General features: G+C 32.5%; 3 protein-coding genes and 2 long non-coding RNA genes across 5 annotated transcripts in view; 4 read left to right on the top strand and 1 right to left on the bottom strand.

The window, feature by feature from the left end:
• LOC105682138 (calcium uniporter protein, mitochondrial) overlaps window positions 1–13490 on the top strand; it is a 77670-nt gene extending 64180 nt beyond the window's left edge. The window contains exons 3-7 of the mRNA XM_033318364.1: window positions 5332–5508; window positions 5588–5706; window positions 6019–6165; window positions 8692–8895; window positions 9405–13490. Of these exons, the coding sequence (XP_033174255.1) occupies window positions 5332–5508; window positions 5588–5706; window positions 6019–6165; window positions 8692–8895; window positions 9405–9755 (998 nt within the window). The 3' untranslated portion in view covers window positions 9756–13490. The remainder of the gene's footprint in view (window positions 1–5331; window positions 5509–5587; window positions 5707–6018; window positions 6166–8691; window positions 8896–9404) is intronic.
• LOC117151127 lies at window positions 159–1608 on the top strand. The gene is made up of 2 exons (XR_004460815.1): window positions 159–1236; window positions 1339–1608. It is a non-coding gene; the product is annotated as an uncharacterized LOC117151127 (long non-coding RNA).
• On the top strand, window positions 6599–7484 carry LOC117151128. The gene is made up of 2 exons (XR_004460816.1): window positions 6599–7388; window positions 7451–7484. It is a non-coding gene; the product is annotated as an uncharacterized LOC117151128 (long non-coding RNA).
• A 2295-nt stretch (window positions 13491–15785) lies between the features above and the next one.
• Window positions 15786–18838, top strand: LOC100746919 (CDC42 small effector protein homolog). The gene is made up of 4 exons (XM_003485984.4): window positions 15786–16092; window positions 16231–16344; window positions 16719–17001; window positions 17078–18838. Exons 3-4 carry the CDS (start codon window positions 16747–16749, stop codon window positions 17084–17086), a joined length of 264 nt encoding a protein of 87 aa, XP_003486032.1. The 5' UTR covers window positions 15786–16092; window positions 16231–16344; window positions 16719–16746; the 3' UTR covers window positions 17087–18838.
• A 77-nt stretch (window positions 18839–18915) lies between these two features.
• LOC100741929 (protein spaetzle) lies at window positions 18916–22038 on the bottom strand. The gene is made up of 6 exons (XM_024372702.2): window positions 21613–22038; window positions 20088–20160; window positions 19730–19884; window positions 19589–19645; window positions 19356–19459; window positions 18916–19243 (listed from the first exon to the last, which is right to left on the bottom strand). Exons 1-6 carry the CDS (start codon window positions 21664–21666, stop codon window positions 18997–18999), a joined length of 690 nt encoding a protein of 229 aa, XP_024228470.1. The 5' UTR covers window positions 21667–22038; the 3' UTR covers window positions 18916–18996.
• Between the last annotated feature and the right edge of the window lie 208 nt (window positions 22039–22246).

Raw genomic sequence — 22246 nt, 5'->3', positions numbered from 1 at the left:
ATTCCATATTTAGGAAGGTTAAAATGTTATTAGTACCATATATTTTTGTAATTGTTTCTTATTTCTTTCATAGTTTTATATGGAATAATATTTAATGGGTAACTTGCTCATTACAGCTTCTCATATGACCAGTATTTTCCCATGAATTTCAATTCCACCAAGATAGACATATCGTGTACATTCTTTTTTTTCTTTTTAAATTCTAAAATTTAGATGGATGGATAGTTCAACGCCAGAAGCATTTATCCGGAAATTCGTATAAGGATTCATTGGAAACAGTATTAATTGATGGATGATTTAGTCATTACATTTAGACATTAATATACGTTTTTGAATTGATCGATTAGTTTTTGAATAACGTTACGCATTCAACACGATCGTTTTACGTGTACATATTTCACCTACAACATCGGCAAATCAACCGACATAAAAGCACAACCGAGGCAGAATAATATTCCACTAGAAAATGCACGTTTTGGAACGGTACACACACTGGCTTATCGTAAATCTCACTTCAGCAAGAGTACGAGGAAATCCAGAGGGATTTAACCAAAAACCAAATTTGCCATGCACTTGTCGCACAAACATCGAAGTGCATACACCAGGATAATACATTATTCGCCTACCCTTGGGAAAATCCCCGACGATCAATCGTCGTGCATCCTTGAAGAGGCCACGCCACGCGAAGACGTTCACTGAAGCACAATGAAAAGCACGCGACAAGGAAAACGAACCCTCTCTGTTTTCTTTTCTTCCTTTTTCCCTTTTTTCTTTTTCTTTTTTTTTCTTTTTTTCTGCGCACCAAGGAAGCACGTAGGATAATATCTGCGCGCACGATTCACTTATTAGTTGAACAGAATCCAGAGATAGACTGGTCAGCACGGGAAACTTCGCCACCACGAACTTTTCATAGAGTCAGGAAGAAGGGAGGACGACACCAAAAGGTGGTGGTAGCATCTTTGCCACTTCCAGCGACGAGCTACGAATCGTCGAAGAAGCTAGAGTTGGCCACTCTCGTGGGGGCGGACTAATTGTCGGACGTTGCGCCTTTGCTCATCGTCGAGAAGAATTAATCACGAACATACCGAATTTTACTCGAACTACTTCCTTTTCTTCCGATCGAACACTTTTTAATGATGTTATCGAATCGTAGTCGCGGAAGAATTACATAGTTTCCCTCTCGGAACCGGAAATTGATACACTACTCGGGTTTCGTGTTCTGTGATTCTCGTACAAGTACGTATATTAAAAACGAGTATTAAATTCAGAATGAAATACTAGTACGGAATATTTACAATTAATATGCCATAATTATTAATGTATAGTATATTTTTACAGAGTTCTGGAATTCTGCGTGTAACTTTGGAAGTGATTCAATAGATGTGATCCAAATAAATAGAAAATTAAACTACGCCTCTTTTAGGGCCATGCTCACAACAGTGTGATGTAAATGAGAAGGAGTATTAATAGGGAGAAAAAGATATGATCGATGAGGGATACGCAGGAGTTATAATATAATAGGGAAAATGAAGAGTTACCTAGAAGCAAAAGAATTAATATAAAGCGCGGAGGAGTTGAAGGTATTAAATATCCAAGAAAGGGAAAAACCAACAAAAAAAAGAAAGAACATGGAATTGGAACGATGAAATGGCAGAAGAAATAAACGATGAAGTATTTAGGATTACACTCTTCAAAAACGACGGGGGATCGGAGAAGCGTTTGGGTGAGACGGCTAGAAAGGCCATGATAACCATAAAACAAACGTAGGAAATGGATGAGAGAAGGTTCAAATATAACCTGGAAAGGAGATCAATAATTTTTGGTAGTTTGGTAAAAAGCGTCATGCCGTACACAGTGGGAATATGGGGATAAAGGGACTAAGAAAAGTAGGACAAATTACGAACAAGATACATAAAGTGGGTCCTAACAATAAGATTTTAGCACACCCTCGTATATAGCGATGGAAGAAACAAAAGTGGACGAATTAAGAATAGAAGCGGGCAGCAGAGCAGTAAAGTATGAAGAAAAATCGAGGACAAGGTATATAAACAGTAGTTTACAGAAACTAATGTTCGAGGACTGGAAAAAGATGGACTGGAAATGGGTAGAAGAGAGAAAACGATACTACGAGGAGAAGAGCATAAACCTAATGGAGCTCGGGGTAACATAACAGTAGCCCTAATACTGTTTGACAGGACAGAGCAGCAATATGACAATATGACAGAATGGTAAGAGGAAAACACGACGGAAAATATGGAGAACTAAGAGAGAAAAGCAGAACAGAGTATTTGAAGAAGGAATCAATCAATGATAGGACGACTCGGATACATAATGAAGAAAGGGTTAATAAATTCTGAATAGAATCCCAGGAAAAGAACTGTCGAAGAACTGTAAATCTCTTTACCTGTGAACGATCTCATAGAAGAATGCAGACAAGTTGAAAGAGATAAAAGATTAGTCAGTATTGCACAGAAAGTAATGAAAATATTGTATTGGTGTATTGATTTTATAAGTACAACCATTTGCCAACTACTTTTCAAGGAATGATTTAACGCGTCGATAAAATAATTCACAAACATCTAATTTGTTGAAATCGAGCGAGCCTCGTTATTACACAAGCATCACCAGAGAAACCGGTTGTTGCTCGATTCTAGCGAGCATAATTCCTTCCGGCGTTCGTTTCATGCTATCATACGCTTTTCAAAAGCTACCGTTTACACAAGCCCGGGCATTCCCTCCCAGCTTTCCACATAATAAAACAATTCGATGAAATTTGCCAATCACGAACATTGCTTACCTATTTGTAAAAATCAAATTTCTCGTCTCATAATATTCATCTAAATCCAGTTACGACTGTCACGAAAAATGGTATAAAATTTAATTACATACATAATTTTGGGGTAATAATTCAAATAAGTTTGGGAATAGGTATCGTTCCCTGAATTTGGAATTCCAGACCAATAAGAATAAAATCCTACATTTTCCGATATCCACAAGCGTACTCTTGACCAATAATAAGTTCTCTTACTGCCAGCAGTCGAGCCAAAGTGTTCCAGCTTCGTGGATGCATTTTTCAAAGATCGCATAGCCGGATCGCGGCGCTCGGTTCCGTTCTGCTTACAACAGAAAGATCCACGTACTCGTCGTCCCATTCCGATCTCCACACTCTAATACCTTTCCTCATATCAACGGTTGCTAACCAGGTTAACGCGATCCAGCTCTCGATCATACGACCATCACGCGAATGAATTCACGGAAACAGCGAGTTTCGTTCGCTGAACAATCCTTTTCTTTCTCCTGTGAAAAATATCACCGAGATAACGACGATGTTAAATGGGATTACACAGCTGAGAATACACAGTTTGAATGGAATCTATTAACACAGAAAATTCAGTATTAAGGCAAATCCCTTGGTCTGGTTGGAAGGCAAACAATTTACACTTGGCTAGCAGGTGCTTTTGTTACTTGTAGAGTATCGTATTCGGCTTAATTAGGTTGAAATAGGACTTCCTTTGCTTTAAGCATGTATAATTAGGGTTCCTTTCAGTTTTCTATTTAATCCTCCCTTATTATAATTTGCCTTCTTTTATTTTCTTTTTCTCCCTCTATTCTTTTTCAAGTCCTATTTAATCTTTCAACTGGGCCATTCATTGGTCAAACATATCTATACTCTTGAAAGTCAAAGTTAATGAAGAGAGATCAATTTCAGCTATGTCGATGGTGATTTTACTTAATATAAACATTATAGAATTGATTTTCATATTGATACGCTAAAACACGAGGAATTCAAATAATAAGATTATTATATGTAACATAAGTTACAAATCTGAGTGAGACGAGTCAAATCGTTTTCCCTGTTTAACAAATTAAAAATAACTAGCGCCGATTTGATTTATTCGATAAATTTTCTGATAAAAACACACTTAGAATAATTCATTTTATCGCTACGATAAAATATAGATAGTTTGTTTGTCCAAATGCCTCTTTATTTATGGTTCTATTAATCGAGACATACATACAGAATACTATTTATCTTCAATATTGAACCATCAGTTATATTATGAAGAGAAATGACTCGATTTTATTCGAATAATATATTATCGAAAAGACAACCATATTGCAATATTTCTCATCGATAACAATTTTATTTTCGAAATTTGTAGCTGCGAGACAAGAAAAATTGAAACTCTCACCGAATATCTATCATATCCTTAAAATTCGAAGTTTCTGCTCCCATTTTCTCGATCCATTGAGCGAAGAGACCTGAAGCAAACGATTCTATCGTCATTAATATTTTACGAAGTAAGTCTGACAGTACAAGAATACGAAGAAGCTACGCGAAAAGAAAGTCGAAGAAGCTCTAGAGAATAGTTATTTCTGTCGCGACAATTGCTGTTTCAACTGACGTACACGATACAAAAAGCTCGCGGAGTTAAATCCCATTTCAATCGCGGCTCTCCTAGATTCGTCTTCTTTTCGAAAGAAAGGAGTTTACACTTGAAGCTAGAATGCTGTAAGAAACGCTTGGTAGACGGTGTTAAAAAGAGAAACTGCATTCAATTAGTCTCTCTCTCTCTCTCTCTCTCTCTCTCTCTCTCTCTCTCTCTATCTCTCTCTCTCTCTCTCTCTCTCTATCTATCTATCTATCTATCTATCTATCTATCTATCTATCTATCTATCTCTCTATCTCTCTCTCTCTGACTTGGTAGTTTCGATAACGAGAAGTAGTTCGATAGGAAAATTTACGATATGGAGAAAAATTTCTGATTCGACTTTTATCGATTGTATCTGCGAAGCTTTGAGAATTTATAAAATATAATTTGCACAAGTTGAGAATGCATAATGTAATATTACGTTTATTAGTCGAATTGTGAATTTATATGAAAGAATGTGCACATGTACTTACTGACCTACTGTTACAATATTGTCAATTCTTTCTTATACGAGCCACGCTTTAGATATCACTGTGTAATTTTGCTTACGTATAGTAGTATATCTCTATATCAATCCAATTGTCAGCGTAGAAAATATACTATGCTGTGTTATAGTTTAATTTAATTTAATATGAATATGTTGATAGATGGGTTGTTTGGTTATAAAAATTGCATTAAATTATGAACAGTTTCCGAAAGCAACCTATCAAATGTCAGTCTAATAAATTATCTATGCTATTATTTTATACTATAGGTATACTTATTTCTTTTCTATAATCTCTCGTCATCTCTCAGTGAATTTGAAAATTCCATTCTCTCGAAAGATGTCAAATCTTTTCGACGGTAAATTCATGGAAATCGTATGCACTCAAAGTAACAAAAATTGAAATTGTTTTAGTTGCAGACGTGACCGTAACATATATTCGAGGTTTGCCGAGAATCACTGTCCCACTACCATCGAGGAAGGAGCAATGTGTGTTCACCCTGAAACCAATCACTCACACGGTAGGAAACTTTCTCCACATGCTAAAGAAGGAAGATCGTGGTATCGATCGTGCAATCGTGACAACCATCGGTAAGTCCTTGAAGAATTTCTTAAAGATGCAAGACCACGAACCTTTACTCTACGGAAAAATTCTTTACGATGTTCCCAGACGGCGTCAGGATAAGCTCCAACAATACGATCGAGACGTTAATGGAGAACGACTTCCGACTGATAATAAACGACTTGGAGTACTTGGTAAAACCGCCGTTGTATCACAAGCACACCATGGTAAGTCTGTCTTTAAAAGTCGATGATGCTAGACGATTTACGATTCTTTAAAAAATTAAAAAATTCGTGAGCTAAAAAACTCAGAAAAGTGTAAAAGTTCTACTCGGTAATTCGAGACATACCTATCGCATAATTTTTCATTTTTCAAATTTAGAACTTGAGCATATTTCACGAGCGGAAATCTATTTCTTCTAATCCTTTGTTCATTCTGAACCACAGATAATCCGTATTGATATCGTTAATTAGTTAGATCAAATACGAAATGAAAAAATGTATATAAAAATTAATTGAACGTATTCGAACGTTATCCAGGAGAATATGGACAAGTTAGCGGACGTCCAAACGCTAATCGGTCAGCTCTACGAGTCGTTTTACGTCCGAGAACACTATGCTAACATGGAGAAGCAGGTGTTGGTAGAATTGGAAGCCGTTAAATTGGAACTGGAACCTCTCGAACTAGTAAGTTGTTCAAGAAATGAAAATGTCGCTCAACTTTGTGTTCTCAATTCCAAACTTCATTGTTGGCAAACCACCCAGAATTTGTCACTTGTTAGTAATTACCAACAATAAGTTACCGTGAACGATAATCCAGCTAGAAAGATTCGCTTTATAAGCGAGATGTGAACGCTTTATATGTGAGATGAATCTTGCTAATATAATAACTCTCGCTAATTATATTGAATTTATAACGTTTTTCTTAAAATCCTGTCATAATCTTCGCTAAAATCTTCCCTAAAATGTATATCTATAATTATTGTATTCAAAATTGGTAAGTCATTAATTTGTAAGAGGGAGTATATATTGATACAAAAATTTAGGGTCGTCATTTTATTTCCTATTACACTGCAGTGCTCACTTCATTATAAAATTCAAAATAAAATATTTTTACAAGCTTTTATTTATTTTTCCTACGTTTTTTTTGTGGTCGTAATATTTTTTGACATTGAATATCCTGTTAATCAATATACTTTCACTTGTATGAAGAAGCCCATAAATTTTATCTAAATGGACTTTCTTCATCTAAACGAGATGTGGCAAGTACTTGGCCATGGGATATGACAGACTGATCGAAAAAAGTTAGGATTTAGACGTTAAACTGCATATAATTAACCCAGAATAACTGTGTGATTTTAATACTTTTTACATAGTCAAATATTTAACACGAATAAACAGGCATTTTACTACTCGAAAGCAAACTTATAATGGCATGTGTATGCCCCTGCTGATTAAATCTATTCATCGTGAACAGCAAATCGAATTAATCGATCGCAGTTCAGCACGACAATGAACCTGTGTCTCTGGAAACGGCGCAGGGAACGATGTTATCTAAATTAAACGGAAGTTTAAGGAACTTGGAAGGCGTTATTAGCGTACCAACACGTTTCAAAACGCGGCACGCGTGCAAAATTATTCGACTAAACGCGTCTTCTTTCATTGTTCGTTTTCTCCTTGCCGCGATAAATTAATTCATCCTCCGCGAGTTTCGGTTTTAATTATCTTCGTGTATGCACTTGCACGATGGCGTAATTATTTCTTGATTTTTTCTTTCTCTCTTCCTTTGTTTTCTTGCCAGGGTTGTTGTTCTCCGGCTGCATACTACGAAAATTACATCAACGTTCTCATAATCCGCCGCTAGATCGTTCTAAGGCTCGTTTAATTATACAGAATATTTCAGAAAGAAGGTAGGTGACTGTTCTACGTGAAAAAATGAATGGAATTTTTTAGTTTTGGACCTCATTTATAGAAAAGTTGAGTTTGAAGCGATATATTAACTTAAATAAAAATAATACCGGACAAGTGTAGAATACAAAATGGTACTGCTGGAGAATGTAGAACAACATTTTTTTTTTGAGACTTCGCTGCCGAGAAAATTAAGTAGAATTAAGTATAGGATTAATTCAGATGGTTAAATTGTAAAGGCGATTATTTTACAAAGAAAAATTAGACGTGAACAATGTCAAGGCAAGTGAACAATGCCTTTTTTCTTTATTTAAGGCCTTCTTTGAAATACTTCCTTCCTTAGTTAAAACTTCCTATCTGACTTTTTTTTCATTTTTCATGATATGTTGAAATATTGGAAGCTCCCTGTGTTCCTTACTTTTTAAGTAACTAGTAAAAGATTCACGTGCCTGTACTTCACAGATTTACGAGCACAATTTCCTCGTAAACGAATAATTTTCATTCTCCTTTTTTCATCTCTTTTTGTCTGCAGAGTAAGCTTCTGCTCCGATGTATAATGTATATGTATAATATATATTTCGTATAATATATATCTACCCTTTCGAATAATAAATGAAACGAATAATGGATGAAAACGCAGATAGAAATCAGTAATTCGTTATTCGCATCACAGCAGTGTTAAATCTGGAAGTGGAGAAGTACCAGACAATTAATCTGATGATTTAACATCAAAGATAAAGTTCTTACGCGGATATTTATGCTTGATCGTAGACTTAGATAAGCTTGCTGGTTTTCTGAAAAACAAAAATGTGTAATTTATTGGTCGAATCTTGCCGCGATCTTCAAATTTGTATGTTCCATTCTTGCTCTCGCTTCGACTTTTTTCTTCGAAACTGATTTTAATACTTACGAAAGCTTGTACGTCATGAAATTAATACGAAATATTAAGTACGTTAACAATAATTGTTTCGCGTGTTTTTCAAAATTTAAGTAATCTTGTAACAATAAGAAAACACGACTCAATCGAAGCTTGTTCGATTTTTGAAACATCGGTGTTTTATACTATTTGAAGATTAAGATAGTTTCTCTTCTACCGCGATTCACTTTTACGCAAAATATGAAGAAATGTTGGTCTCGCTTTCTTATGCCACTAATTTTATTACAACCTTAGATTCAGATACTTTATCACAGCGGAAATCCGCAGCAGTTACAGTTACAGCTATTAGCATTCTAAATGCAAGTCTCGAAGGACAATATTCATATCGATTTATATAAAAACCATGCGTAATTTTTTATTTATTGCAGAAGCTGCAGGAGTTAGATACCACCGCGGCCAAAAGGACGAACATCTTCATCTGGGTATGTCTCGTCCTAATGTCGATTCAGTTCAGCGGCCTAGCCAGGCTAACTTGGTGGGAATACTCCTGGGACATCATGGAACCGGTTACATATTTCGTTAACTACGGCACCACGATGGTCTTGTTCATCTACTTCGTCGTAACGAGACAGGTTACTAGTGGCTATTCAATTTGCCAGTTCTCATTAATCTCGTTAAATCAACGACTGATTAAATAAACTTATTACCTGACAGGGATGAAAGAGATGTTTGATTACAGCACCTTGATTGCAGTAAAAACTTAAAGAAAGCGTAAAAATAATTTATGACTTAATGCACACTACCGACCATAAGTATTAAAATAGCTACTCGCTACGTTTATTACAAAACTCGAATAGATTTTACTTTATTTGGTATTTTACATTGGGCCCCCGAAGATTATGACGATTTAATGTGACAAATCATACTTAATTCCTGGAATTTTTAATTTCATTTAATTTTATTACTAATATCTCTATCACGGAGAATAGAAAATACGGAGTAAAATTAAGTTATACTCCAATAATCTAACATAAATTATTAAGTCATATTCATTATAATTATAAAAGTTATCTATAATGCAACGATATTATCTGAGAGTTAAACTTCAAATTATGTAATTTACACTCCTTACTATTGACAGGAATACATACTGCCAGACGTGATGAACAGGCGACAGCTCATCACTCTTCACAAAGAAGCAAAGAAGCTTGGCTTCGATCTGAATCAATACAATGCTCTAAAGGACCGAGCCTACGAGTTGGAAACCATCCTGAAGATCATTCGTGGACCTTTATACGAGCACAAGAACCGTATCAAGCAACAGATCAGGGAAAGATCAAGCTCAAGTAGTTCAAGATCACCGAGTTCCTCGCCTAGTCCTAATCCTAGTCCTAGTCCGGAAAGAAGTTTTCCCAACAGGGGAATCTTTCCACAAGAAAACACGTCAAAGAAATCGATTCCGTGGACGGACAAAAAAACGAGGGATGATTGATTCAGGAAGCTGTAAAATCTCTCTCTTTAGAAAAATAAAATTTGCACTCAGGGCGATCATCGAATGATACTTGTAACGTAAAAAAAGCAAGTCAACGTAACGAGAAAAGAAGCAATTACGTTTCTTGTTCGGTGAAAAAGTCTGCAGACGTTCGAATCCTCGACGGAGTCTTCCACGTCGTACGACAACGCTCCTAATCAACGAGTTTGTTCGTGGTATATTTGACTGATGCTCAATCAACGATGTGCATTTGGAAGACGTCGAAAAACGAAATGTATATATCACACAGTTTTTCTACATATGATTATCATTGACTAATGAAACATGTTGAAAAAGAATGGGTGGGTTTAAAAAGCTAGAAAGAGATATTATTGGAATTAGATTCCTTTGTGCAATGTTGATACCTAGGGTACCTCGTCAGAATGAACATTCAATTAAAAATATTTGAAACTAAGATGACTGCTGTGGAAAGATAAATTTGTTTCATGTTCTTTGCTCAGCTGTATAAAACTTCATGGTAAATGTTTAATTTAAATATAATTTAATGTTGAATTTTTAATTTCGAATTCATTTTTGGATGTATATTGGAACGATAATTTAACGATAAATGTATTTTGAACGTTCTATTTTTAACAAATTATCCTGTATATATATATTTATATATCGTACTGTTACCTTTGTGATAAGTTGATATTCTTAGTTGTAATTCACTTATACAATTATTCGCACAAGTATACTTTAAGGAAACTCGACGATCAAAGCTCAAATATTTAATTTAAAAATTGACTTTTCATCGTCGCGTGACGTTATTTTTTCTACAAGACGATAATAGTATATATTTACAGTGTTATTAATATAAATATATATTTCTTTTCTTTTTTTAACTTCATCAACGCGTGAAATTTTATTGTACTGGACGTGGTACAGCGTACTTAGACTTTGTTTCAAACTTCGTGACCTTTCTCATTCATTGCTTCGAAAAAGAAGCGATGTACTTATTCGATAATATATTATTCATGGAACTGATCAATTTTAATTGTTCTATTTTATATCGTTTTTAGTTTAATATTATTGTGTATATTAACTACCGTTTTATTGAAAATTTTGCGAAAACCTCACTCTTACGCAAAGACTTTTATCGAAAAATATTTCAATCTGTGCATTGCTTGTAAGATTGCGTATCCAACAAACTTGCTTAATCCCCATTCATGATAAGATTTTAACATTCAATACTTACTTCACTAAACCTTTTATTCCTACTAAAGTAGTGATAACACAATCAAAAGTTGAGGATCTTTGTGCACCGGTACAAACACATCATCAACATGTCTTATATTAAGCTAAACAAATTGTACGATTAAATCTACTATTACTACTGTTACGCTTTAAAATATTGTTCACGAAAGTATCTCACGTAGGATTAACATAGATTACTATTTCTAAAAACACTCTAAGAAACTTTCTCTCGCTTTCCTAAAAAAAAAATCCCTTATCCGTCCGCTCAAAATAACTCATTATTGTATTCAATGACAACTGTATTAGTATCTTGCATTTAAAATCATCGTATGCGTTATTAAATACTTTTCACTTCTTTATGTAACAGTATTTGCGACAAAAATATTTCTTGTTACGAATGAATGACAGATTTTAAATAATCGAAAATCATATGTTTCAAAATTCAGCGCTAAGAATGTGACTACAATGGCTCATGAATCTACTTGAACATTTACCATAGAAAACTTTATGCGTATTAAAATGTATTGTGAAAAGACAAGGCTGTCGCTATTATAATAATCAAACTTGAAATTAATCTGAAAATGTGTATAGAAGATACTTATTTCAGATATATATGAATTTAACGAAAAATTAATATATAGCATGAGTAGTCATGTTAAACATCTAATAAACGTTAAGGATAGTTCCATCGACTATCGAAATGTATTGATTTCGTTAAATCAAATATTTCTGTGATCTTCGTTGATAAGAATTGCTTCCATCGAATATCTTGCAATTCTTATCAACACATTCAGATTTTTTCAAGCTTTACTAATACGATCATGATAACCATGTCTCATTGCAGTTTTAATGACATTTCAAAATCTTTCGTCTAACACATAAGGTTTCTATAAGTGTACAGATACTTTCATGAGCCACTGTATATTTTCATGTTCTGTATTCGTTATACGATAGTGCGTATAATATATGTAGATGTTTACTGTACACTTCTCCATATATCTCAACGACTACCACTAGCCAGTGGCAAACTGTAGGGAAAGCGTGTTTAAAAGTATACTGATAGTTATTATACCGCTAGCAAGTTAAATAGTTTATCGTACACGTGATTAAACACGATATCAGAGCACTTCTTCCCGAGCACAGGAATTGAAAAAGTCCATGATTTACTTTTTTCTACATTTCATTTAAATGCTATTCTCCTTTCTATAAGTATATTTTAGCAAAATTATCTAGTGCCAATGTTCTCAAATCATTGTTGCTACTACTCGCAAGCGGTAATTTAACGACTTTTTATAAATTGCGATTCGAGATTGAAAGATAATCAGCAGGCAATATACAGGGTGTTTTACTGTAAAACGTTATGAGTACATCTTGTATATTGATTCAATGTAATTCAATATTATCGAGAAGTGCACCAAACGGATACGTGATAATTGTGATTCTAATGTCGCTTCCCAAAAACGAATTACTTGTCGTCGTAAAACAAAAAGAAAATGCTGTTCCTTCTGACATATTTTTTATGATCTTTAAAAAAGATTTCGTATACAAGTTTTTGTACATATATAAAAGATACGGTATACATAAATATACGCGTATATGGTTATTTTGTGAACGTTCTTGTTGCGCCGCTTCTCCGGAGCTTACAAAGGAAACGCCTAACTCCTTAATCAGTGATAAACGAACTGCGGATCTTCATGCGTTTACGAGAAGTTTGAAAGTAAAAAGATGCGTTGAATACAAATAATTTACGAAAATATGTGAAATATCCACATTATAATAGTCTCTATGATATTTGGTAGACGAAACAACTTCCTAACTAAGTTCCAGGCATTTTTCTTTTTGTATTATTATATTCGTAAGGATATAAATTGACATAAAAATCCACAGTCTAATAAGAAATAACGATCGATCGAACACACGGAATAAAATAGATAAAAGCGATCGAACGAATGAAAAAGCATAGATCTGTACTTCTCCTCGATCTTCAAGATAGTACTCGTCGTTTAAATAACGAAGTTATTGTACACCGAAAATTGTTACTGACTTCGTCATCGGAATACTCGTGCACATCCTCGACGACTGTCTCCTTTTCTCTTCTTTGTAAGATGAAAATTAACGAACAAACGCTCTATTGATCACATCTACATCTTACAAAAACGTTCCTTTTATCACGAATTGTCGTTATCAATTAAATAATGCTAATTACGATGCTGTATACTATAATTGTATAGGATATAAGCTATCGCCGTTTTAAATCAACAACACTAAATGTTCGATTCTCTGAGTTTCATTTTCGGATAATTTCACGTCATGTTTCGTTAGAACTTTGATTGCTTCGCGTCGCGTAATTATAATATTATATATCGGTATAACTACTCCATGAATGCATAAATAAGTATTTATACAACATTGAGTTGTGCTGTGATTTACGTCCATGTACCTAGTTATACATAAAACAAGGATAACTGAGAATAAAGTAAAATACCTAAGAGAATCTGTTCTGTTGTTCGTGTACTTTCTTTATCACCGCATCTCTCATATAAAATATCTCGTATCTCTGCGTCGATTACCTAATGATAGACAAATTGTAACTAGAAGCTGCAACGCTTCGTATCGTCTTACGTGCATTAGGAAGAAAAGAATAGATTCCCGTGAAACGTACTTTGATAAATTATTTCCCAACGATGGCATATGTGTGGGGTTAAGTTTAGAAAATGTATACATTGTTATAAGACATTACGAAGGATAGTAAAAGTTAGGTTATAAACAGAATTAAAGAGAAAATCCTTAAGATGCTGTTTAAATCTTCGAAAAGTCTTTAAATATCTTTGTATATCTTCCGACAAGTTATTATAAATCGAATTAATAATATAAATTCTTCTCCATTTGAGTTGAAGGTTCCGAATATTAACGTCGAATATGAACGAAAGATCTTATAAGAATAGATAATGTCCGGAGTTATCGTTCCAATTAACTGTTCCGTAATAAGAATGAACGGAAATTTTGCCTGCAAGTTGTCCGGAATCTCTGATCTTTGTAAAACAATTCCAAGAGTATAGGGATGTATGCCAAATATCGAGTTACGTATTAATTAATATCCTTTGATTTGAAACGCGAGATATGTATCTATCTATCTATCTATCCTTCTCGCGCAATTGCGCCGTCCCTTTCTGTAACTAAGAATGACTGTTGCCATTTATTGAACTTCGATTGAAATTAAAAAATTGTAATAGGAACGTAGAATGCGTAAGGAGGTTGCTGAAAGTGCGACAAGGAGGGCAATATTTGAGGGTGAGAAGGATAGACATATTTCTCCGTCTAATCAATGCAACATTAATTATTTACTTTTTCTCTGGGAGAAATTCGTACACTTTTGGAATCTTATAACAAAGATTAGATTCTTCACGATTCTCGCACATACTATCGAAGAAGAATTTTTGTTTAACTAATTATTTATTAGAAATTATTGCATAAAATGTCGAGCAACGAGTGCGATATATATCTACAAGTTTTTATTAATATTAATGATATTTTTATTAATGTTAAACTTTGCGAAAGTTAATTAATATTCTATGTAATTATAGAAATTTCCTTAGATCCCATGTACCTTATATTCCATGCAAGAAAGTTCATAAATTAATTAGGTATAATGTAAATTATGTAAAAGTTTATGGCATCGGTACTATGCAATAATGAAACGTCGTACAATAACAATTAATAATTAATCATTTAAGCGAAAATCCTTTTTCAAAACTATATGCGAAAGTATTTTGGTATTCAATCTTTATTATACGATGCGAAAAGCGCATAGATCAAACGGAGAAATATATCTGTCCTTGTGGCACAGTATTTCTCTCCTTGTCGCACTCTTCGTTGCTGATTCCTACTTGTACGTTCTATATTCCTATTACTTCTTCTTGATTTCAGTCGGAATCCAACAGATGGCAGCACCTCACTAATGTGACGCCATATCAGAGAGAAATTGAGAGTGCTCACGCTTATGGAGCTGGTATCCCCGAACTAGTGCTGCACCATGCGACGATGTGCTGAATTCAACTAAAGTTACCATGCACAAGAACCTATAAAGTTAGGGATTTGTCCTAACTTGTTGCACATTAGCATAGACAAGAACCTATTGAGTACCACGCTACAAGAGCCTATTTAATTGTACGATTCTGCGGAAAAGTTCATATCAATTTTTCTATCCGAGATAGACAAGTATGAGAATGACAAAATCGCGCAATAATGAAACTAATTCTAAGTTTCCTAAGAAAGAGAAATTAATTGTTTACTATATCTTTGAACGATGATACATATAAAGTAGGGTTAAAGGTACACCCTTTTTTCTTCATATAATTATTTAGTCTTCGAATTAGGATTTGAAGTTCAGGAATCCATTGTACTGGTTAAAAAATTATGCAATATTAAAGTTTGGTATTTTTAGGCTATTTGTTATGTAAAGTATTTACATATATAATATTGCTATGAGCAATAATGATTTTGTTATTTTCATACTTGTCTATCTCAGATAGAAAAGTAGATATGAACTTTTCAGTAAAACTGTACAATTAAATAGGTTCTTGTAGCGTGGAACTCAATAGGTTCTTGTCTATGCTAGTGTGTAACCAAACAAGGCAGATCCCTAACTTTAAGCTTAAATAGATAGGTTCTTATATATGCTAAATTGCAACCAAACAGGGCAGATCTCTAATTATAAAGGTTCTTGTGCGTGCTAACTTTAATTGAACTCAACACTTGGCCGCATGGTGCAGCACTAATCCGAGAACAACCAGAATCATAAGCGTAACCACTCTTATTTCCTCTGTGGTATAGTATAATTCACTATACCACCGTTGATCACATTGAAATTCGTATTTTATATTTTACCAACCCGAAATTGTTTTGAACATCATTTGGATTATTTCAGAAAAAGGACCGATAAAGTAATTGCTGTTAGGTCCTCTTCGAAATATGTTAATAAAACATGTAGTGAAAAACAATCCTCTTAGGATAGTTCCATGAATTGATTAGAAGTGGAAAGAAGGACGCAGATCTACGTGCCTTGTGGAAATTAATACAAAAGTCTACATCTTATAAACCGGTACGTCTTATTCGTTACTCTTTGTTCTCCCACGGAGTCAAGTGTTTATTCCTCACGCAAATCCTTAACATTGTTCCATAGGTCTTAATTTATGTTTATGTCGTATAAATGTACAAATAGCCTCAATGTCCTTTGCAGACACATGTAAACTCATCGATCAAAAGGGAATGTTTGTTTTGCTTCTCTCTGCCTTTGAGTCTCGAGCCATCACGAAGGTTAGACCGAACGACAGTACGATTACTTGACGACTTTGTAAGTGCACGAACTTCTTATTAATCTATACTCTTTCGTTTTTGTCTGACTCATTCGCATAACGATAAAGACAATTTATCAATTTGATTCATAAAAATTGTTTCAAATAATAACCATTTTTAGAAAAAAGCAGAAATTAAATTTTACATTGTATTGTTTGATAATTATTTGATCTAAATTTTAATTTATAATTTTAATGTTAATTATTTGTTTCCAGACTTATTCAAATATATATATATATAGAATTGTTTGTATATATGCAATAAGAAAATTTTTATATGCTAACTACATATTCATAATGTATATTTTTATATGTATACATATATATATTTATAATACACATATTTATTTGTATTTTTCAAAATATGTCTTAGATTTCAAAGCACGTAATTGAAGCAAATAATGGCTGGCAGTGGAGAACTTTGGGTACAGTGCTTTACCTGTTGTTTGATGCAACAAGGACCAAGGACACGGAATGGAAGACAGAGGTCACATCAGAGATTAAGGATAGATCGTAGCATGATAGGAGTACCTACAAACTTTAGGCATACTGGACATATTAGTAGTGGAGATCTCGATATGAGCAATGCACAATTGTCAAATATTCAGGCACAAATGCAAATGAAAGGAGGCTATGACAATGCATACAGTGTCAAGGTACATCAGGAATATGCATTAAAATACTATAAGAAAGTATAAGTTTTTAACAAAATATCAATTATTTTCATTTCAGGCATGTTGAAAACAATTATAAAGCAATTTCAGATTGTTCTGCAAATAATCTTCTGACATGACTAAAAAAAATGACTAATTTTTAACATTTATAATCTTTGTATGAGGGTGGACATACATGCTGTTACATTGTATTTTCAGAATATGCTCAAAAAAAATACTTTGAATATGTTTAAGATTAACACAAACAAAAGCTTTGTAAACACACAATGTAAATCATTTTTATTTTTTGATGTATCTTAAGTATATTACACTAAAAGTTACTCTCATTCATACAGAGATAATTTCGCAATTGAAATTAACATTTTAATTGTAAATAAGTATTTGACTTTCATGCTATTTGAATCTCCAATTTTATACATAGTAAAGACTGGATACCTAATAGAAACAGAAACTGCCATATTGTACACAACTTCTTCCAGGTGCATTTTTTACTTACAATTATACTTCCATTAAAAGAAAATCGATGTTTGTTAATGTAAATGGTAATGTAATAACATAATAACTGTTATATTACATGTTAATCATATTTACTTGTTTTTTGGATATGAGAAGAACTTTTATAGTAGTAGATTTCTCATTAATAAGTATTAGATACTGTTCTTATAATTGCAAGTGCGAATATAAGTACTCCGTGTTACTAGGTAGTGTTTTTGTAAAAAGAAAAGAATGTATTCTGCATAGCTCACCTGTGCTGACTAATCGATAGATATTTTTAGCGTATACATGGTGAACGTTCATGTTCACAAAGCACGGCCCATTTTTCCTACTTCTGTATTCATCCTTGAATAGGGTGTATAAACCTATATTAGGTAATTTTCGGAACGTAGATGTGTCAAAAATTGAGAAAATGATTTATATGTATTTGCCTAGTCTATAACCATTCTATTAAATCTCATGAATTATGCTAATCATTGTTTGTTATATTTTAAAATTACAAATTGTGATCTGTCGAGGATATAACCATGAACCAATGTGAAAGAAAAGGAAACAGGGGGTTTTAAAGAAATTCTCCCAATGACCAATGTAGATCTATAAATTTGCTAGATAACTCAGAAAAATATTCTTAATTTAAATGTACATGTAATTTCTTGAATATCTTTATCCTCTGTGCATCACGAATTATTTATGTCTTCGAAATTTAGGTAAAAAGAATGTTTAATTCATAATGTATAAACATTGGATCACTTGTAGAAAATTTTGCGAAAAAATAATGAATAGAATAAAATTGTAAGTACTGTATTTAATGTGTAAGAATAAACTCGCGTATTGACAAATTAGAACAAAGTGGATCCTTTGGATGTAAATATACATATATTTTCCATATGTTTTTGTGGAGTATATTGTTTCATCTTTTTTATATTACATATTTTTCATAACAAATATAAACATTATAATCTTTATTTTATGTAAGATATAGCTGGTGAATGAGTACATAAGAAACAATATTCTTAAACTAAGAATCGCATTATCAATGTCACTAACATATCAAATAGTATCACATGATATAAAGTCATTTCATTCCTACTACAAAACTTTTTGCAATTGTAAAAAATGTATAATTATAAGAAAGGAAGTATAAACACATTTAGATAAATTGTACTTTAAATGTTTAGATATGTACACGTATCAATACGCTGTTCTTTTAAATTAGTATTCGAATATCCATAAAATATGGATGATCGGAAAAATGCCTACGAGTATTTTAATTTCTTATAAGTTTAGATCCAACAGCTAACAATAAGCTGATAAACTTATCTTACATGAGTTGTTTTATATTTTCTTTACATATTCACACACATATATACATATATATATGTATATGTGTGTATATATATATATGTGTGTATATATGTATATGTATTTATATACCTATGCATATTATGTCAAAACTGTATAGAAAAATATTTTTCAATTTATTCATCTATTTTTAATAGGTGCTGTAGTAGATGTAATTTGACTTTGCTGCCCTATACCCATTCTTGTAAGTAGATTTCCAGTGAGTGTTGCAAAACAGCAACAACTCGCTGGGAATCGGAAAATATCTGGAGCAACACTACCGTTTTCCGATATTGATAACAATTCTCTAAAAATGAATTTTTGCTTGCAACTTGTTTCGTAACCTGCAGCAAGTCCACTTATCACGCTACAGCTGGCGCCCTCCGTTCTGTAAACCATACAAAAATATTTATACTATTTTCTTGTAAAATATAACATTTGTATATCTTTTAGAAAATTGTAGAAAATAAGTCTATTGTGATATTTTACGGTATACTTACCTACACTTCTCAATCCGTATGCCCTGTTTGAAATTTTTTTGATTCGCGATGAATTTCCATTCATTGTCTTTGTTCTCCGCTGATTGAGGAAATATAATTTGCTCCTTGAATAGTAATGAAATTAGAAATAGTAGAAATGAAAAGTTTACCATTTTTATATTCAATCGTATTATATTCATTTTTATAACAAAAAAAGATGACATATTTTTTATTGTTTATACATAAGTACTTACATCAGCTACGCAAAGGGATAGTTCATCGTTTGGCATGAGCCTCTGTCCTATATCAACCTAAAATCGTACAAAATTTGTTACAACAGTTCAAAAATTGTTTAAAAGGTCTTTGAGTATTGAAAAATATTGCATTGTACTTACTCCATCTACACTAGAAAGATATTTAATGCTTTCGTTTATTCGAAGCGCCCTATTCACTATATCTTCGGGATAAGAATCTACGTTCTCACAATAAGTGGATCCTTTGCAAGCGGGGGGCACGTGTCTCTTTTCTCCAGGAAATATAATCGTGTCATCTAATAGCATGCCACGTTATGAATGATTTAATAAAATATAAAAAATATAATTTACTAAAGATTAAACATTAATTTCTTCAATTATAATAATATGATTAACTACTGGATGACTACTTTATGCTTTCAGTATATACATGCTTTTCAACATTTTTCTCAAAAGTCATTATTTTAAAATTGTCGCCAATTATGGTTTACAATCATACCTTTGTGTCGATTTGCCAATTTAATAGTACTTTGGTGAATGTCTTTTGATTGCACGAAAATATTTTGTGGCATCTGTAAAAAGTAACAATAAATGTAAAAAGATAGTTAAGTTCAACAATCATCTTCTAAAAATAATATAAGTATTGCATGTTTCAGTAAAATTAATTGAAATTACAGACGCATCGTGATAAATGCCTTATCACGAAAATGTTATGCTCTTAAAAGTTCCATTATTTCTTAAAATAGTATTACTTATTATATTATTATTTTTATCAATGTTAACCATATAAACTTTTATTTACTCTTATGCTTGATTAACGAATTCCAGGAATAAGAAAATCTTTTCCTTGTAGATTACACTATCTCTCTGTTTTTTATCTTAGCTTTTGTATCTTTGTTCTTTCCTTATTAAATAAGACATTTCAAGATCGAATAAATGAGTCGTAATCAATAATGCTTCGATTATATATTTCTCAATATGTACAGAATTTATGTAAAGGCTTTCACAGATCCGATGCAAATTACATCAATAAAGTGACAACATTTAAAGAAAAAAAGAGATAAAAGATGTAGTTTCATAAACGAATGAGCAATAGCAGGATTGATACTTTTAATGAACTTGAACTTTCAATAATAACGAAACGTCGAGAAATTAAAAAAAATACACCGGCGATGTTGAGAACTTATCTAGACAAATTAATATTTAATTTTATACCGGTATTCACCAGTTTATTCGGCATGGATTATTCTTAAACAGGCTCCAAGAAATATGATAATTTATTATATTCAAAAAGTAAGTGTTGAATGGTAAGAAAATATATTACTCCTATAACAAATATTATGTTATCAAATTTCGTGAATTGTAAACGTCGAATTAAAAAGATATTAAATATTTATGACAAATATATACAAATTAAAATTAATGTCTTTACATCTTTTTCTCTAATCTCATTCTCTATAGCTAATTTATAAATAGATATACTAAATATTAAATAAAGGTAGAGAGATATATTATTTCTTAGAAAGATACTCTTTTATCACGGTTCATCAGCTCAGAAGTAACAGAAGGCTGATATAATTTAACTTCATCTAAGTTTATCTTGACTACTAAGATTCTGTTACACGACAACAAACCACGAATTACGTAAATATAGTAAATGTTAACTTCAAATGTTTTACAATGAATTTAACATTCAAAAAAAGAATAATTCTACACAAGATGATTATATTTTGATTTATCTCTCACAGTAACTTTTTTCTGACTAAATAATCTCTTTTAGATATTGCGGATGGATTATTATTTACAGCATAATTTAATCCTATTAACTACGAAAGGAAAATTAAAACTGAACGTTCATCGTTTACAAAATGAAATCAGTTATTATTTCAACAAGTAGTTCGCGGCTACGAAATACCCGTGAATAATAATTTTGGTCTTAATATTTAGATAATCTGAACTACTCAAAGCTATATCCACATTTCTATCACAGTATACATGTATCTAAAAAAAAGCTGATTTCTTACCAGTAGCGTTATTAAAAAACAAAGTTCGGTGAGTCTAAAGATTTTCGAGGTCATCTTTCTAATACTTTTAATATTTAATAAGTCACAAAATTTGCACTGTTTTATTCGGAAAATATTTAGAAACACTGTATTTGTTTATTGATTTTGTTCGCCAACTGTTCGTAGGGCAAAGATCACACGCGTCTACGGCGACTTCGACAACAAGACTGAAACTTCGGCTGATTACTCGGCGATCTTATACGTTCGACTGATCGTACACAATTGACCTGTTCCTTGCGTACCAGGTAGAGTTTTAGTCACAGTCACGGCAATGGCTTGTAATTGTAGTTTCTTACAATTAGTACTCCAGGTAATGGGGCAAGAGACATCTGCGATGCATCATAGATATTTGTATAACAGTAACATCAGGTATACAATCCGTTTCATTGTATATATTTTTCTTTACCGTTCATTCACATATATTCATATATATTTTTCTTTATATTTCATTTCTTTCATATTCTATACTTTCATTCTTATCGTGCGCTAAATTAATATCTTTGTTTGAATGTTAATATTGATTTTCTCTTTTTACTTTCCATTAAAATAAAATATCTATCGTTAATAAACAATACTACTGAGATTTTGCTGTATA

This window comes from Bombus impatiens, unplaced genomic scaffold (genome assembly GCF_000188095.3).
Source record: "Bombus impatiens unplaced genomic scaffold, BIMP_2.2 scf_0091, whole genome shotgun sequence".
In the NCBI taxonomy this organism is placed as follows: Eukaryota; Metazoa; Arthropoda; class Insecta; order Hymenoptera; family Apidae; genus Bombus; species Bombus impatiens.
The sequence above is the reverse complement of the archived record's forward strand: the minus strand, read 5'-3'. Positions and strand labels throughout refer to the sequence as shown.